Source organism: Chrysochloris asiatica, unplaced genomic scaffold (genome assembly GCF_000296735.1).
Source record: "Chrysochloris asiatica unplaced genomic scaffold, ChrAsi1.0 scaffold00102, whole genome shotgun sequence".
In the NCBI taxonomy this organism is placed as follows: domain Eukaryota; kingdom Metazoa; phylum Chordata; class Mammalia; order Afrosoricida; family Chrysochloridae; genus Chrysochloris; species Chrysochloris asiatica.
Window position 1 is genome coordinate 4,151,281 of NW_006408620.1, and position 26,078 is coordinate 4,177,358.

Consider the following 26,078-nt stretch of genomic DNA (forward strand, 5'->3'; position numbering starts at 1 on the left):
ATTACCTTTAGTAAAACTTTACTCACATGGGATACCAAAGAGATTGTCCGATGATTTCCACATTCCGTTGGGTCACCTCTCTTTGGAATGGGCACTAAATATGGATCTCTTCCAATCAGTCAGCCAAATCGTTTTCTTCCAAATTTCTTGGCAGAGATGAGTGAGTGCATCCTGTACCACCTCACTTTCTTGAAAGATTTCAAGAGCTCCTTAGGGACCCGAATATAGGGTCGCTAGAAGTCAGAACTGACTCGACAGCACGTAACAACAACGGCAAAGCAAGGGATTAGTAAGGTTATTCTGCATCACCAGAGTTAACGTCTTAAATTATTCATATCAACACAACATAGTTATTTCATAAATATTAAACACAGTCAACTCCCTCCTTAGTTTACCTAATGAAATGAGGCTTGGCGTGGATGGGGCCATTACAAAGCTATGATATAAAGAAGTCAGAAAGAATGGATTTGGAGAGAATGGGGAGATGGTTTGTTTGTTTTTTAAATCCCTCCTTTGTGACTGAGATGCTGGATGGGCTTTGAAAACACTCCCTTTGTGTGATGTTTCCTAATGGCCAGTTCATGTTGGAGTATGTATTCATGAGCATTTAGGCATATGTCTCTTGGTATGTAATCTGACAGGTGCTGAATTCTGATAACGACACTGAAGGTTTAGCCCTTAAGAAAGAAAGTCTCAAATAAATAAATTAAATTAAATTAATGACTTTTTAAAAAAGAAAGACAGCCCCAATGAATGCACATAGAAAAAGTAACAGCAATTCCTCAAGAAAATGTGACCCCACTATAGTATTTGGACACTATTCATTTATTCAAAAAGAATTTTTTTTGATGAACCACCTACTATATTAAGGAAGACCATAGAAGGATTGATGCATTTGAGTTATGGTTTGGGAGAAGAATATTGGAAGTCCCACAAACTGTCAGAAAAACAAAATAATCTATGTTGGAAATGTACAGCCAGAATGTTCCTTAAAAGTCAGCATGGCCAGAATTCATTTCTCGTACTTCAGAAGGACATCATGCTAGGTAAAGTGGAGGGTCACAGAAAAAGAGGAAGACCCCCAATGAGATGGATTGGCACAGTGGCAGCATCAATGGGCTCAAGGGTAGCACGATTGTGAGGTTGGCACAGGACCGGGCAGTGTTTCATTCTGTTGTGCATAGGATTGCTATGAGTCCGAATCGACTCTACAGCACCTGATGACAACAACTAAGCACCCCGCACTGGTGTGTGCACGGTGATGCGCAGACAATGGGGAATAAGATGGCAAGGTCCTTGGTCTCATGGGGCTGGAACTTGGGAGAGGAAGATATAAAAGAAACAAGACACATTTAGATTGTAAAGTGGGCTGTGAGGGAAATAAAATGGTGCCCAATTCAAGAGGGATGATGATGGATTTTTCTACACAGGGTAAGCGATTGTCTACAGGGATGAATGGAAGGAAAGATGAACAGACAGGTAGATATAGTACAGGCGCTGACTCACACCATCCTCATGTACAATAGAACAAAGCACTGCCCAGTCCTGCGTCCTCCTCACAATCATTGTTCATGGTCTGAGCCCACTGCTGCTGCCACTGTGCCAATCCATCTCGTTGGGGGTCTTCCTCCTCTTTTCCACTGACCCATAGTTACAGATGTTGTACCAATCCATCTCAGTGAGGGTCTCCTGCACCTCACTGCTCTGCACTTCACCAAACACTATGTCCCCTCTATTGATTGATCCTTCCAGATGATATGTACAAACCAGCGAGGCAAACAATATCGCCCTGTGGCGATCCACAGGGCAGTCATTGACTAATCTTCAAATATAAATTGACAGGTCTTTCTACTTAGTCTGTCTTTACCTGGAAGTTCTGCTGGAACCTTGTAAACTGCTGGTATTTGAGATGCCGGTGGCATAGCTCCAACCTCATAGCAACACGCAAGCCACCACGGGACAAAATATTGAAAGACGTGTGATGGATCTGACACACGGACAAATTTTAATAAATGTCTGTTGAATGTTAACCTAATGGAAACATAAGTGACAGGGAAATAGACAATTGGCTAAAAGCCTTTGTTGTTGTTACTAAGTGTGTGGAGTCTGTTCCGACCCACAGTGACCCACTATGGGATTTCCAAGGAGCAGCTGATGGATTTGAACCAACAACCTTGTGGTTAGCAGTCCAGTGTTGATCCTACAGTACCACACCAGGGAGGGAATAAATAAGGAGAAGAAAAAAGAGGTGAAATCTGGTGCATTACATGCCGTGCGCCCTGAGGAAAGGTACAAGGAAGCTCATAGCGGAAACAACAAACTGAAAGCTAAGCAGTAATGGGAGGGAGTATACCCGGGGTCTGCATTCCTTAATGAATGTCTCTGTAGCCTTGGGCAGGTCACTTCAACTCTCTGAGCTGCAAAACAAATCGACTAGAGTTGCATGAAGCAACATATTTAAATCTTAGAAACAAATTCTAATGCGGAGCAAAGAAGAACCAAGTCTCCGAATGCTACCTACATTCAAGGATGATCTCGTTCGGATAAATGTTCAGAAATGGTTACATATCTCATAGGACACCACCAATGTCACTCAAGTGTGCAAGCAGAAACAGCTGGATTGCTATACATTTGCGGCATAGATTCTCAACAACAAGTGCATATTTTTTAAAATGGAACTCAAAATGGTACATATTTTTAGCAACTCATACTATTGTTACTGTTGTTAAGCACAGTCAAAGTAGGTTCCTACTCATAGCAACCTTGCATGGGGTTTCCAAGGCTGTCAGAAACCCTATACAAGGTCAAAGGTCACTATGGGTCCGAATCGATTTGACGGCACTTAACAACAACAACAACACATATTTACAGGAGCAAAAGGTCTCATAGGTCTCCTTCAGAGCGGCTGGTGGCCTCAAACCGCTGACCTTGTGCATTTCTTCCAGACCACCAGCTCATGCTTTAGTCAGGGCGTATATTATGTTAAAAAAAATTCTTAAGGATAACCAACATAAAATAGAGAAATTTTTTACCCTGGGAAAGAAGCGGACAGATGGGAAAGGGGACCAGCACAGAGATGGACCTAACAGTATTGATCAAGTCTGGGTTCTTAAATGTGTTGCTGAGTTCATGATGACCCATTTCATTATACTGCAGATAGTCCATATATGACTACATAGTTAACATTACATTAAAGATGGAAGTGAAAATAAATGTTTTTCATTTTCTCATGTATAATGTTGTTGCTGTTAAGTTCTGTCAAGTTGGTTCTGACTCAAAGAGACCCTATATAGGGTTTCCAAGGTTTTAAATCTTCCTGGGAGCAGAAAGCCTCATCGTTCTCCTTCACACTGGCTGTAAGACTCGAACTGCAGACCTTGTGCTTCCAAATCCAGTGCTTATCATACGGAGCGCCCCCCTGCTACCATCTATAGCATCCAAGTGCAAAACGCACTTCAGCCCTTTCCTAGAGATGTTTCAGGAAGTAAAACGCACGCATGTGGAAGGTGCAGAACAAACTTGATTCTTCTGCTTGATCTTTCCTGTTGTTGGATCAACATTGTCAGTCACATAGTGGTGGTGGTGGTTATGTGCCGTGGAGTCGGTTCTGACTCATAGCAATCCTGTACAGGGTTTCCGAGGCTATAAATCTTTACAGGAGCAGAACGCCTCATCTTTCACCCACGGAACAGCTGGTAGTTTTGAACTGCTGACCTTGAGGTTAGCAGCCCAATTCGTAACCACTACGCTATGTGTTGAATCACTGAATCCAAACACAGAAAGAAAAATGTTCTCCCAAAAGAACCATGTCCAAGGATCGACTTTCGCTGGCATGGTAGTAAAGAACTTGGCATCTTTTAAACTAAACCAGACACTGTGTGGACCATTTAAGCTTTCTTTACAAATAGTCCTACAGCTGGCTAGAAGCTCTTGGAAAGGCAATGCAAATCTAATTAGGCAACGCCATGTGGCCAGCATTAGTAGCAATTTTTGAAAAGGGCCCAGATGACTTGCAGAAAGTAATTTTTTTTTTCTTTTAAGACCTTTGTTTCTTAGTGACTTGCATGCACATGCACACACACACACACAATCTCATTTTTGGGGTGAAACACAAGAAACATTTGGAGCCCCACAGATTCCTACTAACCTTGTCTGCTGGTGTCATTCAAATATGAAATCAATCTTTCTAACAGAACAAAAGTGTGTGTGTTTCGAATGGGGATAGAAGAAAACAGAAGACAGGAACAAATGGCGAAGAGCTGGCCAGCTGCTCCGTTGGAACTATTTCCTTGGGAAGAAATTGACAACCCCTTAAATTTCATTTGCATTAAAACATCAGTAGTAACTCACACACTCCCAAATTGTGTTATCAACTGGCACACAGAGTGCAAACATTTTCACCGTGACAACAACTGCAAACTGAATTCAAGCTGATGTGTCTCATGATCTCTTCCCTGGTGAATAAGCTACTTGGGCACCCCATATTTACCCAACCCACAGATAGCAATAATAACAAGTAACATTCATGGTTAGTCAGATACGTCCCCGACTTACGAAGGAGTCCTTTCATAAGTCAGTGCTGACATAATTTTTTGTTTTGTGTTCATTATTATTGTCTTTTATTAATAGCAGCTGTAAATCTGATCTTTGTCTTTGGAGGATGGAAACACTGTAAATAACACTGTGTGTGTATATATATATATAAACATACAAGGAACTCTGGTAGCATAGTGGTTATAAGTCGGGCTGCTAATCTCAAGGTCAGCAGTTCAAAACTACCAGGGGTTCCGCTGGAGAAAGATGAGGCTTTCTACTCCCGTAAAGATTTACAGCCTCGGAAACCCTATACAGAGTCGCTATGCGTCAGAACGGACTCCATGGCACACCACCACCACAACCACATATAAACACACAGATACGTACTGCTACATTTGATGTAGTATGTATGTAAATCTCGGAAACCCTATACAGAGTCGCTATGAGTCAGAACTGACTCCATGGCACACCACCACCACAACCACATATAAACACACAGATACGTACTGCTACATTTGATGTAGTATGTATGTAAATCTCGGAAACCCTATACAGGGTCACTGTGAGTCAGAACTGACTCCATGGCACACCACCACCACCACCACATATAAACACACAGATACGTACTGCAACATTTGATGTAGTATGTGTATCACTAATGACACGATGTACCAAAACCTACATCCAAGGAACACCTTGCAACAGAACAATAGGCAGGAATCCTGGTGTGACATTGTAGGATAAACACTGGATCACAGGTCAGTTTGAACAAAAAGGTCTGTAATTCAAACTCACTAGCCATTCCTCGGAAACCCTATGCAAGGTCACTATGAGTCAGAACTGACTGGAAGGCAGTTAACACCAACAACAAAAGACATTATAGTCCTAGGTCATCAGATGGAACATTTATGGACACATTTAGGTTTTGTAGGAACAAGAGTGTTGGTAGCTATGACGTCACATAACAGCTAGCAGTTGGGACTAAGCAAGCTCTCCCCAAACTCAAAATCTCAAGGGTGCTGCTCATGGGTCCCACTACGTGTCTTAAGGTACCAGTTGGTCAGCTGATCTCCAGTTCCCTTGTTATACCCGACCATTCTAAAAAAATCTTACGGATAACCAACTACTCTGCCAACAGGCGGCCCCACACAGCGAGGGAATGAATGCAGTGTGAGGGTTCAGAGCTCAGACTCTGTGCCCTGTTGTTGTTGTGGTTGTTAAGTGCTATTGAGTCTGTTTCTGAGACTTCTTTCAATCTTTGTGGGAGCAGAAAGCCTCATCTTTCTCCCATGGAGCAGCTTGAACCATTGACTTTGTGTGGTTTGAAATCCTGTGTTTATCTTACAGATCCCATGCTCCCCTGGGGCCTGACTGGTTCCGCTGAAGTCTCAGCTTCAGTACTTATTTAAACATGAGGCTGCTAATAATAAGGTTGGTGGTTCAAACCCATCAGTAGCTCTGCGGGAGGAAGATAACGCTGATGTTATTCCTAAAAATTTATTTACAGTCTTAGAAACTCTAAGGAGCAATTCTACTCCATCTACTTGGGCTGCTATGAGTTGGAAACGACCAGAAGGTTTGTTTTCTTCCCACCATTTATTAGCTGTATGATTTTGGACAAGTCATTCATCCTGCCTAAACCTCAGTTTCCCCATCCTAACAACAGAGAAAATAACGGTATTCACCTACTAAAGTTTCACGATTAAATACGTTGAGGCATCTAAAGGGCTTAGAATACTGACTGTATTTGTTACTATTAATACATCAGTAAGCCTGCAAAGGCCTGAAGGAAAATTCAAGTATTTTCCACTAATAGAGAATGACAGGAAAAGCGGTAAAACTGCACTTTTACAAAGGCAGAAAACTTGGGAGACCTGGAAAAACAATGCAGACCCATGAAGTTCTAGCTCTCTGGCTTCACTGTACTATGCACACAACCCGATTTAATTTTTACTGTGATGTGTGCTCTTGTATGTAGACTTATCTTTTCACCTGCCCTGACTAAGGTATATTTAAAAAAAAAAGGGGACTATTCCTACTAGACTATCTCAAAGTCAAATGTAAGGCATCCTTGGTGCCCTTGGTAAATATGAACCGAAATGGATGGACTTAGCCCTAGCTAGGAATTGTTCAGGGAGTGATAAGCACTAGACTGCAGACCACAAGGTAGGCGGTTCAAGTCCCCCAGGTACTCTACAGAAGAAAGATGAGGCTTTCTGCTCCTGAAAGATTTATAGCTTAGGAAAGCCTAAACAGGGTCTCTGTGAGTCAGAACCGACTCGAAGGCAATTCACAACAAAACAACAGCGAAGTCTCTTCAGAATGGAAGTTTCTCAGACGGTTCCTTAGAAAATCTACACAGGAATTTATTAGGGGTATTCCATATCCTAGGGGACTGGGAGTGGTTGAGGCTGGAATAGGAGACTGCTCTTACTTTTTTCCTTTTTTTTTTACTGTGGTTGAGAATTGTTGTTGCTTTGGTTTTGTTAAGTGCTGTCAAGTCGGTTCCGACTCATAGCAACCCTACAGAGGGTTTCCTAAAAGAACCTCCGACCTTGCAGTTCAAACTGACTTTGAGGTCAACTGTTTAACCTATGGAGACATACCAGGACTCCACTATGGAGAATTTCTGTTGCTGCTGTTGTGAGCTGCTGTCAAGTCAGTTCCAACTTACAGCAAATCCTATATAGGGTTTCCAAGTAGTGGATGGAGAGTTTGAACCACCAACCTTGCAGTCCAAACCAACTTTGCAGTCAAGCGCTTATCCTACAGCACCACATCAGGACTCCATTGTTGATAATTATTGTTGGTGGTGGTGGTGGTGGTAAGTGCCATTGAGTTGGTTCTGAATCCTAACAACCCTGTCTAGAGTTTCCAAGCTGAATTTGGAACTGCCAACCCTATGGTTCAAACCCACCTTGAGGTCCAGTGCATTATCCCACAGCACCGCACCAGAACACTGCAAAACAATACGCCAGTTCAGCCATTTCCCCATGGACTGTAGTCTTCAAATTCTGCAAACACACCCACCTTCCAATCAGAACTGATCCTTGCTTCCCCCTTCACATAAATTCACTGCCTCTGAGCTTCCTGTGGAACATTTCCAGTCATTCTTGTCAATCGGATCCCATGTAGAAAGTGCATTGAAAAAGCACAGTGGTCAACAGGATCCCCCTTCATGCCAACGGATTCTACGTCCTGAGGCCGCATGTCAGCATTTCAACCCAGTTTTGGATGGGATCCTACTTGTTCCAGTTGTACGCATAATAAACGTTGTGGTGGTGGTTCAATTTGTTCCAACTCACAGCGACCCTGTATAGGGTTACCAAAGAGCAGCTGGTGAACTTGAACCACCGACTTTGCAGTTCATACTGACCTTGCCGCCAGTGCTTTATCCCACAGTGCCACCCCAGGACTCCATATAATAAATTGTGTAACCCTAAAACCCCTTCCCAAGACGAGTTGTGTGTTTGTGTGGAACACTGCCCCCCAGAGTATATAGGAGAGCTTAGTCAGGACAGCAAGGAGACGCAACCCATCAGTGACCTGGTAAATAATTTGATGTCAATTTTTTTTAGAGACACTTTTCGTATCCTGGCAATAAGGCTTTGTGATTACTGTTGACTTATTTTAAATTGTTTTTAAGTATTTACCACATTGCTATATTGTATTACGTGGCGTCCTGGTATGGTGCACTGGATTGCTAAACTCAAGGTCAGCAGTTCAAACCCACGAGCCGCTCCTCAGAAACCCTATACAGTGTTGCTGTGAGTCCAAACTGACTCAACGGCACACAACAACAACAGCATACTATAGTGTGGGATCCCTGGGTGACGCAAACCATTAATGTGCTCAGTTGCTAACTGAAAGCTTGGAGGTTTAAGACCATGAAGAGGAACCTTGGAAGAAAAATGTGGCAATCTCCTTAAACATCCCCCCCCCCGCAAAAAAAGCAACCATTTAAAACCCTACTGTGTGATGTGGGGCTGCGACAAGTTGGAGTCAATACGACAGAGGGTAACTCATGGTGGAAACACAACACATCACAAGCAAAATTCAACTCTCACACGTGTGCTGTGCTGAGGATATGATATACCCTGGATGGGACCCTGGAACAGAAAAGGGACAAGAGTTAAGAAATCTGGTGTTACCAACGTCACTGAAATGTCCAAGTAGAAATTGTTGAATCAGTGCTTGTCTATTTCCCAAAAAACAACAAAAATTAAGTAAAAGAAAAATGAATAAGTAGTGAAATTCACACAAGGCCTGGAGTGTCTAAAAAGAGAGACTTTAATAATTAATAATAATGATGGTTCCTTCGTTTCAACAAAGAACGTAAGACGGTAAGGCTGGGGAAAGGCAGGTGAGGGCAATATAATAATACTAAGTCCAATCTTTGCTACTTTTCCAAAAATATAACACGACCCCAAAACGAAAGTTTTAACTTGAAAAAAAGAAAAAAAAAGGTTTGTCGAGAACATTGTTCCGGAGAACAGCCGCAATCATAACACACATTTCACATCTTTTAGGAAGAATAAACAAACAAACAACAAAAAAAACTAAGTCACTGCCATCGAGTCAATTCCAGCTCAGATAAACCCTACATGGGGCTGCCCAGACGGTGAAGCTTTAGAGTTTCTGAGGCTGTAAATCTTAATGGGAACTGATAGCCTCATCTTTCTTCTATGGAGCAGCTGATGGGTTTGAACCACTGACCTTATTGTTAGCCATGCAATGCCTAACCCACTGCATCACCAGAGATCCTCTAGGAAACATAAAGGAATCCTATTGGTGTAGTGCTTAAGTACCTGGTTGCTGTCTGAAAGGTGGGGTGTTCAATCCCGCCCAGAGGCTCTGCAGGAGAAAATACCTGGAGATCTGCTTTTTGTCAAGATTATAGCCAAGAAATGTCTATGGGCCATTCACCTCTATCATATGAGGTTGCTGTGACTTGGAACCAGCTCCACGCACCCAGCAATATCAAAGGGAACCGACATTTACTCTGTAGTCCTTAAAGGGGTAAGGGAGGCTGGGGAGACAAAGTGTCTTCAAAAGCAAGCTGTAATTACACAGAAGCCAGAGGAGGGGCTTTTATAGAAAATCACTATGTTCATCAAAGAGGTCGAGGTCCTTTAGATTATTAGACTAAATATTTTTAGGCAATATCACTGAATGACTGGAAAGAACACGAAGAACAGCAACTAAATTCATCTTAAAAAACAAACAAACAAAAACTGTCACATCCTGTCGTGGGGAAAATCAACCACAGGAAAATGATCAAAGTAATGTGCCCACACGGCTCTTCTCTCCTCCCTGTCTACCTCATGCAGGCCCTTCTTGTCCACTTCAGCAAGTGTCCACAGTGCTGGCTGAGAATCTTGTACCATTTCACCAAAGCTTAGCACGAAGATCAGACAGCGACCTAGTGTTACTAGGCAGAAGGAGACGAGGGAGGAATAGATGGTGACTCTTCTTCTTTTTTAAAATAATGGAAGTGTGTCTGTGTCCTTGAACAGATATGAAAATGACATTAAAGCTGGGGCTACTGAATTTCCAGTCAAATCTGGCAACTTGGATATTTAGTGAACTAACCTCTTGAAAGTGGGGTGAGTGATGGTCCCGTTGTTGGTATATAACAAATAGATGCATCTTTCTTGTCCATTTTATTTTATTTTATTTTATTTTCAGTAATGACACATCTTTGTAGCTCCTATAATGCCTAGAAAAAGGTTTCATATTCAATAGGTATACTCTCATTCTGACTCCAAGGTCTAACTTTCCAATAATTAGACTGAACTCCGGTCTGACTGGCTTCTTAAACCCCTTGCTGTTGTTACTGGGTGCTGTTGACTCAAGTTTAGACTCATAGTAACCCAATGCACAATAGAACAAAACACGGCCCAGTCTTGAGCCATCCTCACAATTATTAAGTTTGAGCCCACTGTTGCTGCCTCTGTGTGAATCCATCTCGTTGGAGGGACTTTCTCTGCTTCGCTGACCCTCCATTTTACCAAGCATGATGTTCTTCTCCAGGGACTGGTCCCTCCTGATAACATCTCCAAAATACGAGCAATGAAGCCTTGCCATTCTAGCTTCTTCTAAGGCGCAACCTGGCTGTATTTCTTCCAGCACAGATTTGTTTGTTCTTCTGGCAGTCCATGGTACTTTCAACATTTTTGCCAACACCATAATTCAAATGCATCTATTCTTTGGCAGTTTTCCTTATTCACTGTTCAACTTTCTTATGCATATGAGGCAACTGAAAATACCATGGCTTGGGTCAGGTGCACCTTAGTCCTCAAACTGATAAAAACAGTCATTTAATGCGATTCTGTCAATGAATCCCCAAACCATTCATCCTTCTGAACACACAAATGTTTGTCTGTGTCTATAATATTTAAGGAGTCTGGTGTGGTGCTATAGGACAAGCACTGGACTGCAAAGTCAGTTTGAACCACACTCTATACAGGGTCGCTATGAGTCGGAACCAACTCATTGGCACTTAACAATAATACTATGTAAAGAGCTCCTACAACTTTATAAAGGATAAAGATGCCACTACACACATACACACACACGCACACACACACACAAAAATTATTAATGTTAGTATAACTTTGCTTAGTCAATTAAACATATGAATATAAATCTATAAAAGGCTACACACTTCTACAAATATGGTGGTGCTGGGTGGTGGTTATGTGCCATGGAATCATTAAGCTTTATTTTTCAGAAATTCCCAAGAATTCTAGCAGAGAATTGGGTCAACCTGGGCACATGATGTGAAATAGGGACTTGCTGAGATTCTTGTAAAATCCTGCCATATTCATAGCATCATATCCAGTATTCTCCCGTCGCTTTTTTTGACATTCATTCCTGTAGTTTAAACCTACCCACTAAGCTCCCACAATACACTTTTCTTGGAGTAAAAATATCACCGATTGCTGAGGCATAAATAGAGACTAAAAGCCAGAATCATAAATAAAGCCGTAAACCCATCACAAAAGACATCTAAATTACTCAGTGTCTCAACAGCCGTCTCTGGGCAGTCTCTTTTTCTCAGAACAAGGTGAAACACAAATCCCTTATTTAAGTAAGATTCATTAGCACTCAGCACCCTTTTGCCTCATGGGATGATGAAACTTAAGTTACTCCAATGAGTTCGTTCTTCCATTTGAGTGTGGATTCAAAAGCATCCTCAAGATGGAAACTTCAAATCATGCCCATTTACAGACAAGGACTCAATACCACTTGGGCTTTTTTTTTTACCTCATGATCACATTCATTTACTCACGTTTGAAACTCACCTCCAAATTTAACTTATTTCCCAGTGCGAAAGGGTCTGAAAGAAAATAGGTTCATTTCCATCAAAACCAGAATTGAATATACCAATTGCTCTGTCAGCATTGGTACAATTTACCACCTCTTTCAGGGCTGTGGGATTTGATCATAAAACTTCCCATATTTCTGGTGTATTTTGCTCTAAAAGGTGGCCATTTCTCATATCACTTTATGATCCAGTTCATAAATAAATAATGTCACATTATTGAATGTAATGAAGCCGAAGACATTCTATTTGGTGGCCCATTTTTCAAGCCACGTAAACATTGGCTTTGCTAACACACTGCAACCACCTCCATAGCCCAAGAAGAATCCACCAGCACGCAGAATCAGAAAACTCACCCCAACCGTGTCAAACGCTATGAATGTATTCCCCTACCCTTTGAGCATAAAACTCTGCAATCAAACACCCCAAAACTATGATTCAGCAAATAAACCCCAATGCATCTCTTAGTGGGGTTTCAGCAGAAGCGACCCAGACAGTAAAATGTACAGTGCCAGAACTGTTTTCAGTTTCTAAGAGCCTCCAGCCACAACTAAACGCATCCTTTGCATTGTCTGGCTTTTGTTATTTTAAACCAAACCCCCCACATTACTTTAATGTGGGGGTTACTTGAAAACATAATTGCTAGGAATAACCACAGTAGTACACTATTGTCAAAAACTAAACAGTCTTGTTTTTTCCTCCATTCCCATTAGCCAATGAGTCAGCGCTCCATAACATATGAGTTCTGTATGCAGACCTTTGAAAGGAAAGAAAAATTGGGGGGAGCAGACCAAGATCCCCCAGTATGCTGAAGAAGAATTAAATGCAATCACAAAAACAATTTTGCTTTTCGCCTCGCAGAATCATGGCCCCAAATGTACTACTGTTGGCTCACACACATATATTCCCAAATCAACATGACCACAACTCAATACCCTACGTACCCACACACACACAGAAAAAGAAAATGCGTAGATAATTTTTAAGAAAGTCCAGTTTTATGAAAATGTCATCTCATTCTTCTGTCACTTGGATCCTACAGCAGTAAAAGACCTAAATGATGTATCTGGTCTACCTCAGAAGGCAGACAGGCAAAGGAGCCAATGGTTAATAGATGACTCAGTCAAGATGAGCTAGCAAAATGGATCCCTGGTTGACAGAAGAACCTACCAAGTGATGCAATGATTAGCAAAGTATACAACCAGCTGAAACAACCAAGAAGGTCACTTGTTAATAGACTAATAAACCAGAAGAAAACAACCCAATGGTCTATTTAGTATCCCAAAGAAGAACCCAATCAAATGAACCACTAGTTCATAGAGAAACCAACCAGGGAGAAATATGATGATACCAAACTCAGCTTCGTCTAGTAGAACTGAAACAAGACGTCTCACCAATCAACAAGGGAGAAGCTCTCGAGAAATCCAATCACACGCCACACAATCTGGAGGAGTGGCCGTGACAGGGGCCACCATGCAGAACTGAAAACGGGTTTCACGGCTCTACTTACGCAGGTTATTTACGGGGGTCCTCGCATCCATGTTGTCATAATGTTGGACGTGGACAACAATATTAAGGTCTCTTTCCATGAGGTCAGGGTTGCAGTGGCCCTGGGGCCGCATGACATCTGCAAGGGCCCTGAAAGAAGAAAAATCACAGTCAGCGGCACCTACTGTGAACCCTGGGGTCCCTGGGTGGTGCACATGGTTAATGCACTCGGGGGGTGTGAACCAGAAGGTTGGAGGTTTGAGCCCACTCAGAGGTGCAGTGGAAGAAATGCCTGGCAATCTACTTTAAAAAAAAACAGTCACTGAAAGCCTTAGTCCCTGGGTGACACAAATGGTTAAGCACTGGACAATTAGCCAGTAGGGTGGTGGTTCAAACCCACCCAAAAGCACCTGGACAGCAAGGCCTGCTTCCCAAAATCTACAGACATGAGTTCACTATGAGTCAGAATAGACGGTGTCTAACAACAACAACAACAACAACACGCACCCTAGAGTTGTGCTTGTGAACAATATACAAGTTCCCTTAAACCATGGAGCTGTCACACTAGCTAGGGGTGGGTGGAGAAAAAGACATTAAAAAGTGTAACCACTGCTAGGGAGAATGTGGTAGCTCTGTATGGTAAGCACTGGACTGTGAACCACAAGATAGATGGTTCAAGTCCACCAGCTGCTCCTCAGGAGAAAGATGAGGCCTTCTACTCACACAAATATTTACAGTCTCAGAAACCCTATACAGGGTGGCTATGAGTCAGAACTGACTTGACGGCACTTAACAACAACAATAACCCGTTCACTACAAGTAAAGATTACATGTGACTTCACACAGCACGGTCCACATGCATCTTATAACAGCCCTGTATTGCCAGTATCATCTACACCATAGAGTTGTTGAGAGGATTAAATAACAAATACAGGTCATGTGCCCACAGCACATCTGCATGGGGAGAAGCCCCTTAGATGAGCTCCCCTCCCTCTGCCTGTCCCTAACACTAGAACCCACACATCCCAACCATGGCAACACGCACTGAAGACCCCATGAGCTGGGCACTATGTTCATCACTTTAAATGACCTTCACTCAAGAAGCAAGCATAGAAATGCCTTCTGAGGGTTTGAGCTCTTTGCAAATCACAAGGAGTAAAGGAAGGCTCTGACAGGTGAATGAACCTGCTCAAGGTCACACAGCAGTGGAAACAGCAGTACAGGGACTTGGTTGAGAGTTCAGGCTCACTGTCTTGTACCTTTGTAACAAGTTTGCTGCAGCTGAGGGTCTGATGTAAACCACCCGCTGTCCCCTCCTGGCTTCCCTTCCTAATATCTGGGGCAGGTGGGCAACTTCAGGACCCCAGGGTACTGACTATGCTACACACCTGTTCCACTTACCATCCTGTTCATATCTCATAACTCCTTTCCCAATGTCAATCCATAGACTGTGGACCACAGCTGAGTCCCCAGGTTAGGTTTTTACAAATCAGGAAGTGCGCAGAGAATGCCAAAGTAACTTACCAAATGAGATGTAAACCGAGGGGCAATCCCACCAAATATGGCCTCACCAATACAACATCATTTGCTTGTTTAGACATAAATTACTCAACAAAGGTGCTGCATGACAATGCACTGGACCGCAAACTCAGCTTGAACAGCAAGCAAGGTCTGTGGTTCAAACCCACCAGCCACTCCTAGGGAACCTTATACAGTGTTGGTATGAGTCAGAACCAACTTGACAGCACTTAACAACAACAACAATGAGCTCTGGTAGCATAGTGGGCTAAGTCGTGAGCTGCTAACTGAAAGTTTGATGGTTCAAAACTCACCAGTTGCTCTCCTGCATCAAGATGAGTTGTCTACTTCTGTAAAGATTTGCAGCCTTGGAAACCCTAAGGGACACAGTTTTACTCTGTCGTACAGAGTCCCTTGGAGTCAGAGTCAACTATGACAGCACAGTGGAGCTTAGGTGATAGCCCTGCACTACTTATTGTAAACTGTAGCGGAAGGAGACGAAAAAATCCAAAGTCAATGACTCCGTTGAATGTGATGTGAAATGGAGCAAATAAAATTATTTCGTGGGTGAGGGAAGCAGCTAAGTCTGGGTGGTCAGGGAGGGCTTCTGGGAGGAAGTAATACTCAAATGACCAAGGTAAAACCCTGAATGACAAGGGGCCAGTTATGCAAGGCCTGATGGAAAAGCATTAGAGCAAACACAGCAGGGGTGGGTGAGCTTGGCGTATTTGAGGAGCAAAAAGAAAACAGAGAATCACTCTCTCAGATAAGAGTGGTGGTGTTAAGCGCAGTCGAGTCAAGTCGGATCCAACTCACAGCAATCCTGTGCATATAGGGTTTCCAAGGAGCAGTTAGTGAGCTTGAACCCCTGACCTTGTGATTCAAACCAACCAAGCGGTGCTTCATCTTGCAGCACCACAAAAATTCTTAAACCACACCCAAACCACTCACAGTGAGCCCACGTATGTCAGAGGAGAACAGCTCCTTTAGGATTCCCAGACCTAAATCTTTATGGGAGCAGATTGCTTCATCTGCCAGGACCTTTCTCCCAATGCACCTGAGTGGGCTTAAAATTAAAAGCACCAACCTCTGTGTTAGCAGCTAAGCACATTAACCATGTATACCACCCATGGACTCAAAATGAATAGGAAGACTCCAAGATTTCAGAACTGAACCAAGAGTCCTAGGGTCTTGAATCAAAGCCCTTGGCATCCCTACCCCACCCCCAAACCATATTCCTACTTTGAAGGTGTTCCAGAGCATGTCATCTGGCACAAGAAGCATGATTTATTTTTCTAGCTTGCAAGGACAAGCCAGAGAGGTAACTTTCTGGAGATATTGTTACATATAGATAATGTTAAAGGTCCTTCACTGATAGATGTGTAGGCTTGATTGTGAAAATCAGACCTCGGGAAAGTTGATTTTCAAAAGGCAAGGAGTCAAGGTCCCAAGAAAAACAAAACTCCTGCCAATAAAAATAACTTGGAGCTTTTTCCGTGGCCAACAGTGGATGTCTGGGTCAATTTCTGGAGCTAGGGAAGCTGGTCCAAGTCATGAAATGTGGAAGAAGAGAGAGAAAACCAGGGATGGAGGGACACTCGGCACTGGATGACAATTCTTTGTAAGGGACTTCAGCTCTTCTGAAGCGTGGTTGGAAAACATTAGGATGCTGTGCTATCTAATTTGCCACTTGGATTTCTGATTCTGTTTGAAGGTTGGTACAATAATGACATATGTTCCCTACTAGATTCAAGCTTAGAGAGCTTCAAACACGTTCTGGTCCCCAAGGTCATTTAGCTCCAGTGTCCCCACCAAGAGGTCAGGCAGGCACAGATGCAGAATGCATTCTGGTCTTGATCTTAAGATGGCTCCTTGAACTGCCCCCATTCCCGACCCTATGCATACATGATGATTTTCAGGGTACCAGCATGTCTGAGGGAACGGAATGAACAGGGAGTCCTGCATGTTTGAGTTCAAAGGCAGGGCAGTACAGTGGTCGAGACCCCATGCTTGGTTCTCAGACTGTCTGGGCTTGAACGCTGAGTCCTCCACTTTCCAGACAGCTAGCTGTTCAGCCCTTCAGAAAGCTATCGGTACCTCTGGAAGTGTCGGACTGAGCCCACCTCATGGGGCAGGGAAAGGGCGTGAGAGTCCATCAGCCCTCACATACCAGTTTATGGTAAAATGGCTAAGCCAGCAATTTACAGTAGGTTAAATGTTACCATGTATGTATGAGCTTTCCCACCGATACTGAGTTTGCCATTCCCTCCAGCTAAGATTCAAATGTTCTGGTGTGGCATTGTAGGATAAGCACTGGACTGCTAACCACAAGGTTAGAGGTTCAAGCCCACCAGGTGCTTGTTGGAAACCCTATATAGGGTTGCTGTGAGTCGGAACCAACCCGATGGCACTTAACAAGAAGAGTCCAGTGTAGTCCAGAGAGGTTATGACTTGGCCAACAAGCATCCTGATCAAAAGGAGGGAGGGGTGAATACCAAACAGAATTTCACATTCTCATGGAATCCAGACTTTCTGGATCAATGGAGGCAGGATAAACCCTTCAAATCACTGCCTTCAGATAAAAACTCAAAAACCCACTTCCATCAAGCCAATTTTGACTCACAGTGAACCTTTATAGGGTTTCTGAGGGGATAAATCTTTTAAGTAAATAGACAGCTTCATCATTCTCCCATGGAGCAGCTAGTGGGTTTGAACTGCGAACTTTGAGATTTAGCAGTCCTGTGCTTCTCCTACAGTGCCACCAGGTCTCCTTGCCCTCAGAGAACACCAAAAATACCTTAATCCTTAAACCAGAAACACCCCTGAATCCTTCTTTAAACCAAACAATTGTCGTTAAGTGCCATGGAGTTGGTTCCAGCCTCTAGCAACCCTGTATAGGGTTTCCAAGGAGCATCTCGTGGGTTTGAACTGCTGACCTCACAGTTCAAACCGACCCTGTAATTCAAACCAACCTTGCAGTCCAGTGCTTATCCTACAGCGCCACACCAGGACTCCAAACAATAGTTCAATCAGTAAGGAATACCTTGAGCATTGTTGTTAAGTGCCACTGAGTCAGTACAACCTATAGTGACCCTGCATAGGGTTTCCGAGGAGCACCTGGTAAGCTTGAACGGCCGACCTTGTGGTTCAAACCAACTTTGCAGTCCAGCGCATTAACCCACAGCACCACACTAGGGCATAGCACCATCTCTATTGCAGTCCTGGTGTGGTGCTGGAGGATAAGCACTGGACCACAAGGTCGGTTTGAACCTCAAGGTCAGCAGTTCAAACCCACCGGCTGCTCCTTGGAAACCCTAGACAGGGTTGCTATGAATTGGAACTGACTTGCCGACAGTTAACCATAACTACAAGATTGTTGGCAACAACAATGGAAAGAACACATAGGAACCTTAGGGGCCAGTGAGTTTACTTACATTAATGGAGAAAGGGCAACTCAGAAATGGAGGGTGAGAATTTGTTCGTACAGTTTAAAGGAAAGTCCATTGTTGCGAGAACTACTGAATTTTCAAGTGAAATCTGAAATCTGTATATCCGTGTGAAGTCTCCTAGTTTTTACATGCTCGCAATGAATTCTACGTTGGTTTGAAACCACCGTCCCCAGTAAAGAATAAAGAGAGTTAATCGTCAAATGCAACGAACCTTGATTGAATCATGATTGGGGAAAAGCAGGTTATAAAAGACATTTTGGTACGAGTGGGAAATTTTTAATGTCTATTTTGATGATGCTATGAAATACTGGCTCATTTTCTTGGGTGTGATAATGGAGTTGTGTTATGTACAGATCCATCCTGAAGAAATTAGGGGTCATGGCTGCAACTGATTTTGAAATGCTTAAAATATATATATTGGCAATTAGTCACTTGCCACTCACAGTGATCCTATAATACAGGGGAGAACTAACTGCCCCATAGGATTTCCAAGGCTATAAATCTTTATGGAAGCAGATCACTACATCTTTTTCCTGAAGAGCAATCCACCAACCATATGGTTAGCAGTTGAGTTCTTTAACCACTGTGCCACTAGAGTTCCTCCAAAAAAAGAAAGAAAAGTTAACTATATGGATATATGGAAAGAGAGAGAGTACATAGGAAAAAGGACACAAATATGACCAAATACTAATTACTGCTAAATCTAGATTACTGGTTCTTAACCTGAGATGATTCTGACCCCCACGGGACATTTGGCAATGCCTGGAGTTCTGGTTGCCATAGGATAAGCACTGCATGGCAAGGTCAGTTTGACCCTCAAGGTGAGCGGTTCAAACTCACCAGCTGCTCCTCAGAAACCCTACACAGGATTTCTGTGAATCAGAACCGACTTGACAGCACTTAAAAATAATAACAAAAGGTCATTTTATTTATGACAAATGAAGGGGCGCTAATGCATCTAGCAGGAAGAGGCTTGGGAGGTTTCCTAATATCCAACAGTGCTCAGGACAGTCCCCACATCACAGAATTGTCATTGTTTGTTGTTAAGTGCTGTCGGGTCGCTTCCGACCCATAGCGACCCTGTATAGAGTTTCCAAGAAGCGGCTGGTGAGCTTGAACCCCGGACCTTGAAGTTCAAACCGACTTTGCAGTCCAGTGCATTAACCCACAGCGCCACACCAAGACTCACCTGGTCCCAATGTCAACACTACAGAGTCAAGAAACTCTGAACCAAATGAAAGGCATGTTGTTATTGGTTGCTATGGAATTTTTCGGACTCCTAACAACCATGTGTACCAGAGGAGCACTCTGCTCTGTAGATTTTCCAATAGATGACTTTCAGAAGATTGGCAGGTCTTTCTTCCAAGTGCATACAGTAAATACTCGATAAACAGTGCATATAGTAAGTACTCAGTAAACAGTGGTTGTTGTGTTGATTCTGACTCAGGACCACCCCATGTATGCGCAGTAGAACTGCTCCATTGGGTTTTCAAGACTGTGACCATTCAGAAACTCATAATCAGGTCTGTCTTCTGAGGCGTCTCTGGGTGAGTTCTAACCACCAACCTTTTGGCTAGCAGTGGAGGACTTCAATGTTTGTATCACCCAGGAAGTGAAAGATATATTGTTAAGTGCCTTGGAGGCTCCAACTCAGTGATCCTGTAGAGAAGGGGCGGGAAACATTCTGCCCATGGGCTGTAAGTTGTTGTTAAGTGCCATGAGTCGGTTCTGAAAGGGTTCCCAAAGGAGCTCTGGTAGCATAGTGGTTACGAATCGGGCTGTGAACCGCAAGGTCAGCAGTTTGAAACTGCCAGCTGTTCCGCAGGAGAAAGATGAGGCTTTCTGCTCCTGTAAAGATTTACAGCCTCGGAAACCCACATAACAACAACAATAGGGTTTCCAAGGAGTGGCTGGTGAGCTTGAACCACCGACCTTGAAGTTCAAACAGCTTTGCAGTCTGGCACATTAACCCACAGCGCCAACCAGGAGGGCCCACAAATTTATTTCCTTTGACTCTAACAAGGCAACTGCAGTTCCAAATCATCCAAACACAGCAGGCTGATTTTTTAAGTTGATAATTTTATAAGACCCTCAAAGGATGTTATAATTACCCAAATGGCCCTTGGCAGAAAACAGGTTCCCCACCCCTGTTGTAGAGGGTTTCCAAGGCTATAATCTTTGTGGGAGCAGAAAGACTCCTCTTTCTCATGCAGAGCAGCAGGTGGGCTCTAACAGCTGACCTGCAGAGCAGTGCTTATCCTATAGAGCCACTGGGCTCCTGGAATGTTAATTTAGATTTCCTCAGATTCTTCCCCTCAAGGTTTTATGTGTTTAAATTGTCTCACAATAAAAGAAAGAAAAGAAGGAAACTTTCCAAGAAAATAAGAACTTACAGTCAGTAGCAGGTTTGAGAACCAGTGCTGACTACTGTTTCCAGACATTTCTTCCAAAAGACAATGGCGGAGCGTTACCACTGATGCTCTGAATGAGGGTCTGCACAGACCTTGTAACATCATAGTCGAGGACCCCTACACCCTCCCAGAGTTGATCTCCTTAGCTCCCTCCTAAGTATCCCAGGAGGGGATGAAGTGGATTACATGTTAGACCACTAACTGCAAAGTCAGCAGTTCAAACCCACCAAACACTCCAAGGAAAAATGAAAGATAAAGGTTTACAGCCTGGGAAGCCCTAGGGGGCAGGTTCTACAGGGTCAACAGGCTTCAGAATTGTGGGTGCGTAAAGCAGTCCAGAAGGAGCATTCCATGAGCTCAGGGCTCTGAGCAGGCAAGCTGATGCCAGGGATGGGTGTCTCCAAAAGCATTCAATGCTCTAGTCTCCACTGGGGTGTTGGGGCAAAGTTTAAGAGACAGATACAGCATGCTATGAGGCTGGGAACAGAAAGACATGAGAAGGAACATCTTCTCTGTCCCTAGAAACCCCAGACCAAACAAATGAAGAGGGGCTGTGGCTGCAAATTTATCTCAGCTGATGGCAAACTTGACCTACCAACCTTCCTCCAGAGCATTCCTGCGACCACCAGGCAAAGCTAACAGATCAGCTGCCAGAGTTGAGGCTGGATCTGACTGCTTGAGCAAGGAGCACCCACAGGGTGTCCTCTGTTGGGTCACTGGGGCAGCCCCAGCACCAAAGAAACCCTCCAAGGTTACATACTGAAAAAACAAGTAACAAAAACAAAGTAGACTCGATCCTCATGTTGGCCTCTCTCCTTTCTGGGATGAAATCATCCATCCTCCTACCTGTAAAATAGTCCCAAACCCAAGACCAGTGTTTCTCCAAACACAGACCAACTGGAATCACAGCCACTGGAATCAGGACACATTTCGAATCTCTATGCATGAAACCCAAGGAGCTCTGGTAGCGCAGTGGTTAAGAATCGGGCTGCTAACCTCAAGGTCAGCAGTTCAAAACTACCAGCTGTTCTGTGGGAGAAAGATGAGGCTTTCTGCTCCCGTAAAGATTTACAGCCTTGGAAACCCTGTACAGAGTCACTGTGAGTTGGAACCGACTCCATTGTACTTTGCAACAATAACAACATGCATGAAACCCAAGAATCTGCATTTTAGTAAGTAGCCAGAATGTGAGGCTCAAAGGATCTGAAAATGTCTGTTCCAGACACCAGTGAAACCAGGAGACTAGTTGCTGCATGCTTTTATAAGGAAGTGACCTTGGACAAGCCACCCAAATGAAGCCAAGATTTCCCTGTCTATAAAAAATAGCATCTGTCTTATAGGGTAGTTGCAGTTGTTAAGTGCCGACGAGTTGGTTCTGACCCATAGCAACCCTGTACAGGGTGTCTAAGGAGCAGCTGGTGAGTTTGAACCGCTGACCTTGTGGTTCAAACTGACTTTGCAGTCTAACGCATTAGCCCACAGTGCCACACCAGGACTCCTATACGGTAGTGTTGTTGTTGTTGTTAAGTGCCATCGAGTCAGTTCCAACCTATAGCAACCCTGTACAGGGTTTCCAAGGAGCAGCTGGTGAGTTTGAACTGTTGACCTTGCGGTTCAAGCCACCTCTGCAGTCCAGCGCATTAACCCACAGCACCACACCAGGACTCCTATAGGGTAGTGTTGTTGTTGTTGTTACGTGCTGTAGAGTCAGTGCTGACCCATAGTGATCCAGTATAAGGTTTCGGAGCAGTGGCTGGTAAGCTTGAACCGCTGACCTTGCGGTGTAAGCGACTTTGCAGTCTAGCGCATTAACCCACAACACCACACCAGGACTCCCCTATAGGGTAGTGGAGAGAATTAAATGAAAGAATGCTAAATACACACACACACACACACACACACACACACTACACACACACTAAAGCAATCCATAGAGTAATACAGTGCCCGGCACACAGCACTGCGCTCAACAAACACTAGTTCCTTGTAAATAGTGGTGTAAGCACTGGTGTGGCACTGTAGGAAAAGCATTGGACTAATGACCGCTAGGTAAGCAGTTCACACTCACCAGCTGCTCTCAGAAACCCTATTAAAGATGGCTATGAATCTGACCCGACTGGAGGGCGCACAAGGACAACATTAATTTAGCGTTTAACAAGGACGACACCTTAGAATTAACTTAGCATTTAACACTACCTGAGGAACTTTTTCAAGGTACAGGTGCCCAGGCCTCACCCCCACCCCTAGCATTCTGATTTAATTATCCAGAGGGAGGTGGGGCTTAAAGTCTGCCAAGGGATTCTAGGCAGCAGTCAGGGTTAAAAACTTCACCTTAGAATCTTCCAGCAAAAAAAATATCCACAGCTATCTTCAAGAGTAGGCATTTCCAGTCGATGCTATTCATTCCGGAATTTTTACAGACAACGCCTGTCCTGAGAGTCAACTTCCCCAGGACTGGGTATCCGAAGGCTCCACCTTCCAGCTGACATTCCTTAGCAGCTGCAGTGGAGATTTGACTGAAAATCTCTTTGCTACAGTGATTTTTACCCCCAGCACGAGCTGCAAGGGGGGCAGAGCAGGGAAGCTGGGTTCCAGGTGGAGGGCCAGTCCTCTAGGGCACTGGGATCACAAAAGGCCTGAAACCTCTCTAGCTTTCTCCCATAGAAGCTCCTATCCACTAGCCCCTTACCCTACCTCTGACCCGGTGCCTTTAAGAACTGTTTTGCTCCGGAAAGGGCTAAGCTGGGATTTCAACAGAGGAGTTAAAACTCCAATCCGCAAGCTGCCTACCTGTCGGTCTCCGGGAGATGCTCACACTCGCGCCCCATCTTTCACTCCCTTTAACACAGACCCCGGGAATCAGGAGGGTCTGCAAAGGGCCGTGGGGAGTGCGAAAGGTGGGCGGGGGCGAGGGGGAGGGGGGCGCTCTGTCCCAGAGCACCGCGGGGCTGCAGGGATGGGCGGGGCCACTGCCTATTGCTTTAGTAGGTCAGGCTTCTAGAATCCCCTTGGAGTCTTTTGCCGGGAGACCTCACCATCCATCCACCCCCCTCCCCATTGACCCGAACGGAGAGGAACTTCCTCACCTCTTTCCCTAAATCTCTACCCTCTGGGGAGGAAAAAGAAATTCACTGGATACCCTCAGCATATAAATAGAAAATAATTACTTGTGAGGTGGTGATGTTCCTTCGCCTATTTTTGGTGGGTCTCTTTGTTCAGATATTTTTTAAGGCAGGCGCACGGAGCGCGTGCACACACACGCGCACGCACAGGTCCCCGGCGGAGGTGTGGGGTGGGTGTGTGGGACTGGGAAAGGGGCAAACTAGACGACTTCGTGACCCAGCCTCGGAAGGAGGACAGCCAGTGAGCAGGCTGCCTGTCGCTCCTTCAACCCGGCGGGCCCGGGACTTGGCACCACCGCTCGCCTGTCCCCGGACCCGAGAGGGCTGCGTCCTCGCGGAGCCATCCTCTGCCCCCAAAGTTACTGGGTTGTGCAAATCAATTTACGCACTCCAGGTAAAAAGGTAAAAGGCAAATAGCTTCATTAATCCCCAAATGCCTTCTCACATCTGCTGCGACGAGCCCGCGCTGGGACTTGCATAATGAATAAGGTAAAGGAAAAGTTGACGACTCAGGGAACCAAGGGGGTTAGGATCTGCGGGGAAGGGGGGCTCCGGCCCCAGGCGTCCCAGCCACCCCAGGCCAGGGGCGCAGCGCAGTCACCTCCGCCCGCCAGGCAGGGAAACATGGTGGCGGGAGAAAGAGGTGAGGGGGTTTCGGGTACGAGAGGACCCGAGGTCCCGATTTCGGGGAACTGCACCGACCCTCGTAGCTCTGGGAAAACGAGGCGGCCGCTCAGAAAGAGGCTTTTGTTCTCACCCTCTTCGCCTCCCTCGCCTCATTTTCGCGAGCCGTACGAGTTGCAGGCGGCACACACACTCCATAGCTCCGGAACACACGCGCGCGCGCGGGTTCACAACACGCCCCTCTTCTTTTTCGACTCGCCAGCCTCTATTTACCTACAGGCTAGCATCCGGTATCGGAGGGGTGCCACGAGCCCCCTCCCCAAACCCCCAGGTTTCGGAGCCAGCGGCTCCCAGACGGTGTATCTCAAGTCCGCCTCAGCCTTGAGCGAGAGAAGGCGGCAGCCAGGTGACAGGGACAGAGACCCCTTTAATACACACGCAGAGACCCACACCTTTCGCAGAGCCCAGCGCCCCCCTCTGCAAGCACCGGGCCGAAGTTGGCTTCCCGGGGACAGCACCCAGCGAAGTGGCTGGGGGAGGGGGTGCAATTGCTTAGAGGCGGGGTTCGGGGGAGCGGCGTCCGGAGGGAAGGGCGGAGGGGGGGGCGGCCCACCTGGACATGTGCTCCCTTTGGGGCCGGTGTGCTTTCTCCAGTCCCAGCTTGGTGAAGATGCCCACGAGAACCATGACAGCCACCACCCCGCATATGATGTACACGATCAGGTTGGTCTTGTCCTTGGTGGGGTCGTGCAGGGGGTCGTCCTTGCGCGCCGGGGGCTTGCCGGTGTTGAGCCAGAGCGGCGTGTCGTAGTTGGTGCAGGTGCTTTGGTTCAGTCGACGTTTCTTAAACGTGCAGCAGAACCGGAAGCCACAAGTCCCGCAGCAGAAGATGAAGTCGCCCGAGCTGCAGTTGAACGGCGGGTCCCACTGGCCCATGACATCGAAGTAACCCCGGCAGAAGTCTGGCGTGGGCGCCCGAGTCGGGGGTGCGTCCGAGACCCCCGCACCCTCGCCGGCCTCCCCAGAGGCAGCCCCGGAACGGTTGCTCCCCGCCAACACCAGCACGCCACCCAGTTGCGCCAGCTGCCCGTGCCCCGCTCGCTCCTGCGCCCGGCACACGCGAGCGCACAGCTCGGTGAGGAAGCAGCCCAGAAGCAGCCGGAGGACGCGGCGCATCGTGTCTCCCAGCCCGGGCTCGGCCGCTCGGCCGCCGCTGGAGCCGCTGCAGCTGCCTCTCAAGGCGCCGCCGAAGCTGCTGCGGGGGGCTGCGAGCCGCCGCGGGCGGCACATGCAGGGAGCGGCGCGGGGCGCACGGGGTCGGCTGCCACTGCGCTCAGCTCAGCCCGCGTTCGCCTCCAGCGCGCCGCGCGCTGAGGGGCCGGCTGGGGAGGAGCGCGCTGGGTCGGGCGGGGGAGGAGGCGCAGGGCCACACGGGGTGCCAGTCCGGCCAGCCCAGGGGAAGCCGGGGACCCGAGAGCTGGGAGAGTCTGTCTTGTCCGCGCCTCTTCTCGGCTGCGGCTCCGGACTCGCCACCGTGAGTCCGCTTGCAGGATGCCTCTCACCTCTCCAGCTCGCCAAGTGCGCCGAGCAAGCGAAGCGACAC

At 45.8% G+C, this 26,078-nt stretch overlaps 1 protein-coding gene across 1 annotated transcript in view; it reads right to left on the minus strand.

The window, feature by feature from the left end:
• The window catches only part of SHISA9 (shisa family member 9), a 399,748-nt gene extending 374,097 nt beyond the window's left edge, over positions 1–25,651 (minus strand). The window contains exons 1-2 of the mRNA XM_006867203.1: positions 25,089–25,651; positions 13,374–13,501 (exon numbers count right to left, since the gene is read on the minus strand). Of these exons, the coding sequence (XP_006867265.1) occupies positions 13,374–13,501; positions 25,089–25,651 (691 nt within the window). The remainder of the gene's footprint in view (positions 1–13,373; positions 13,502–25,088) is intronic.
• Between the last annotated feature and the right edge of the window lie 427 nt (positions 25,652–26,078).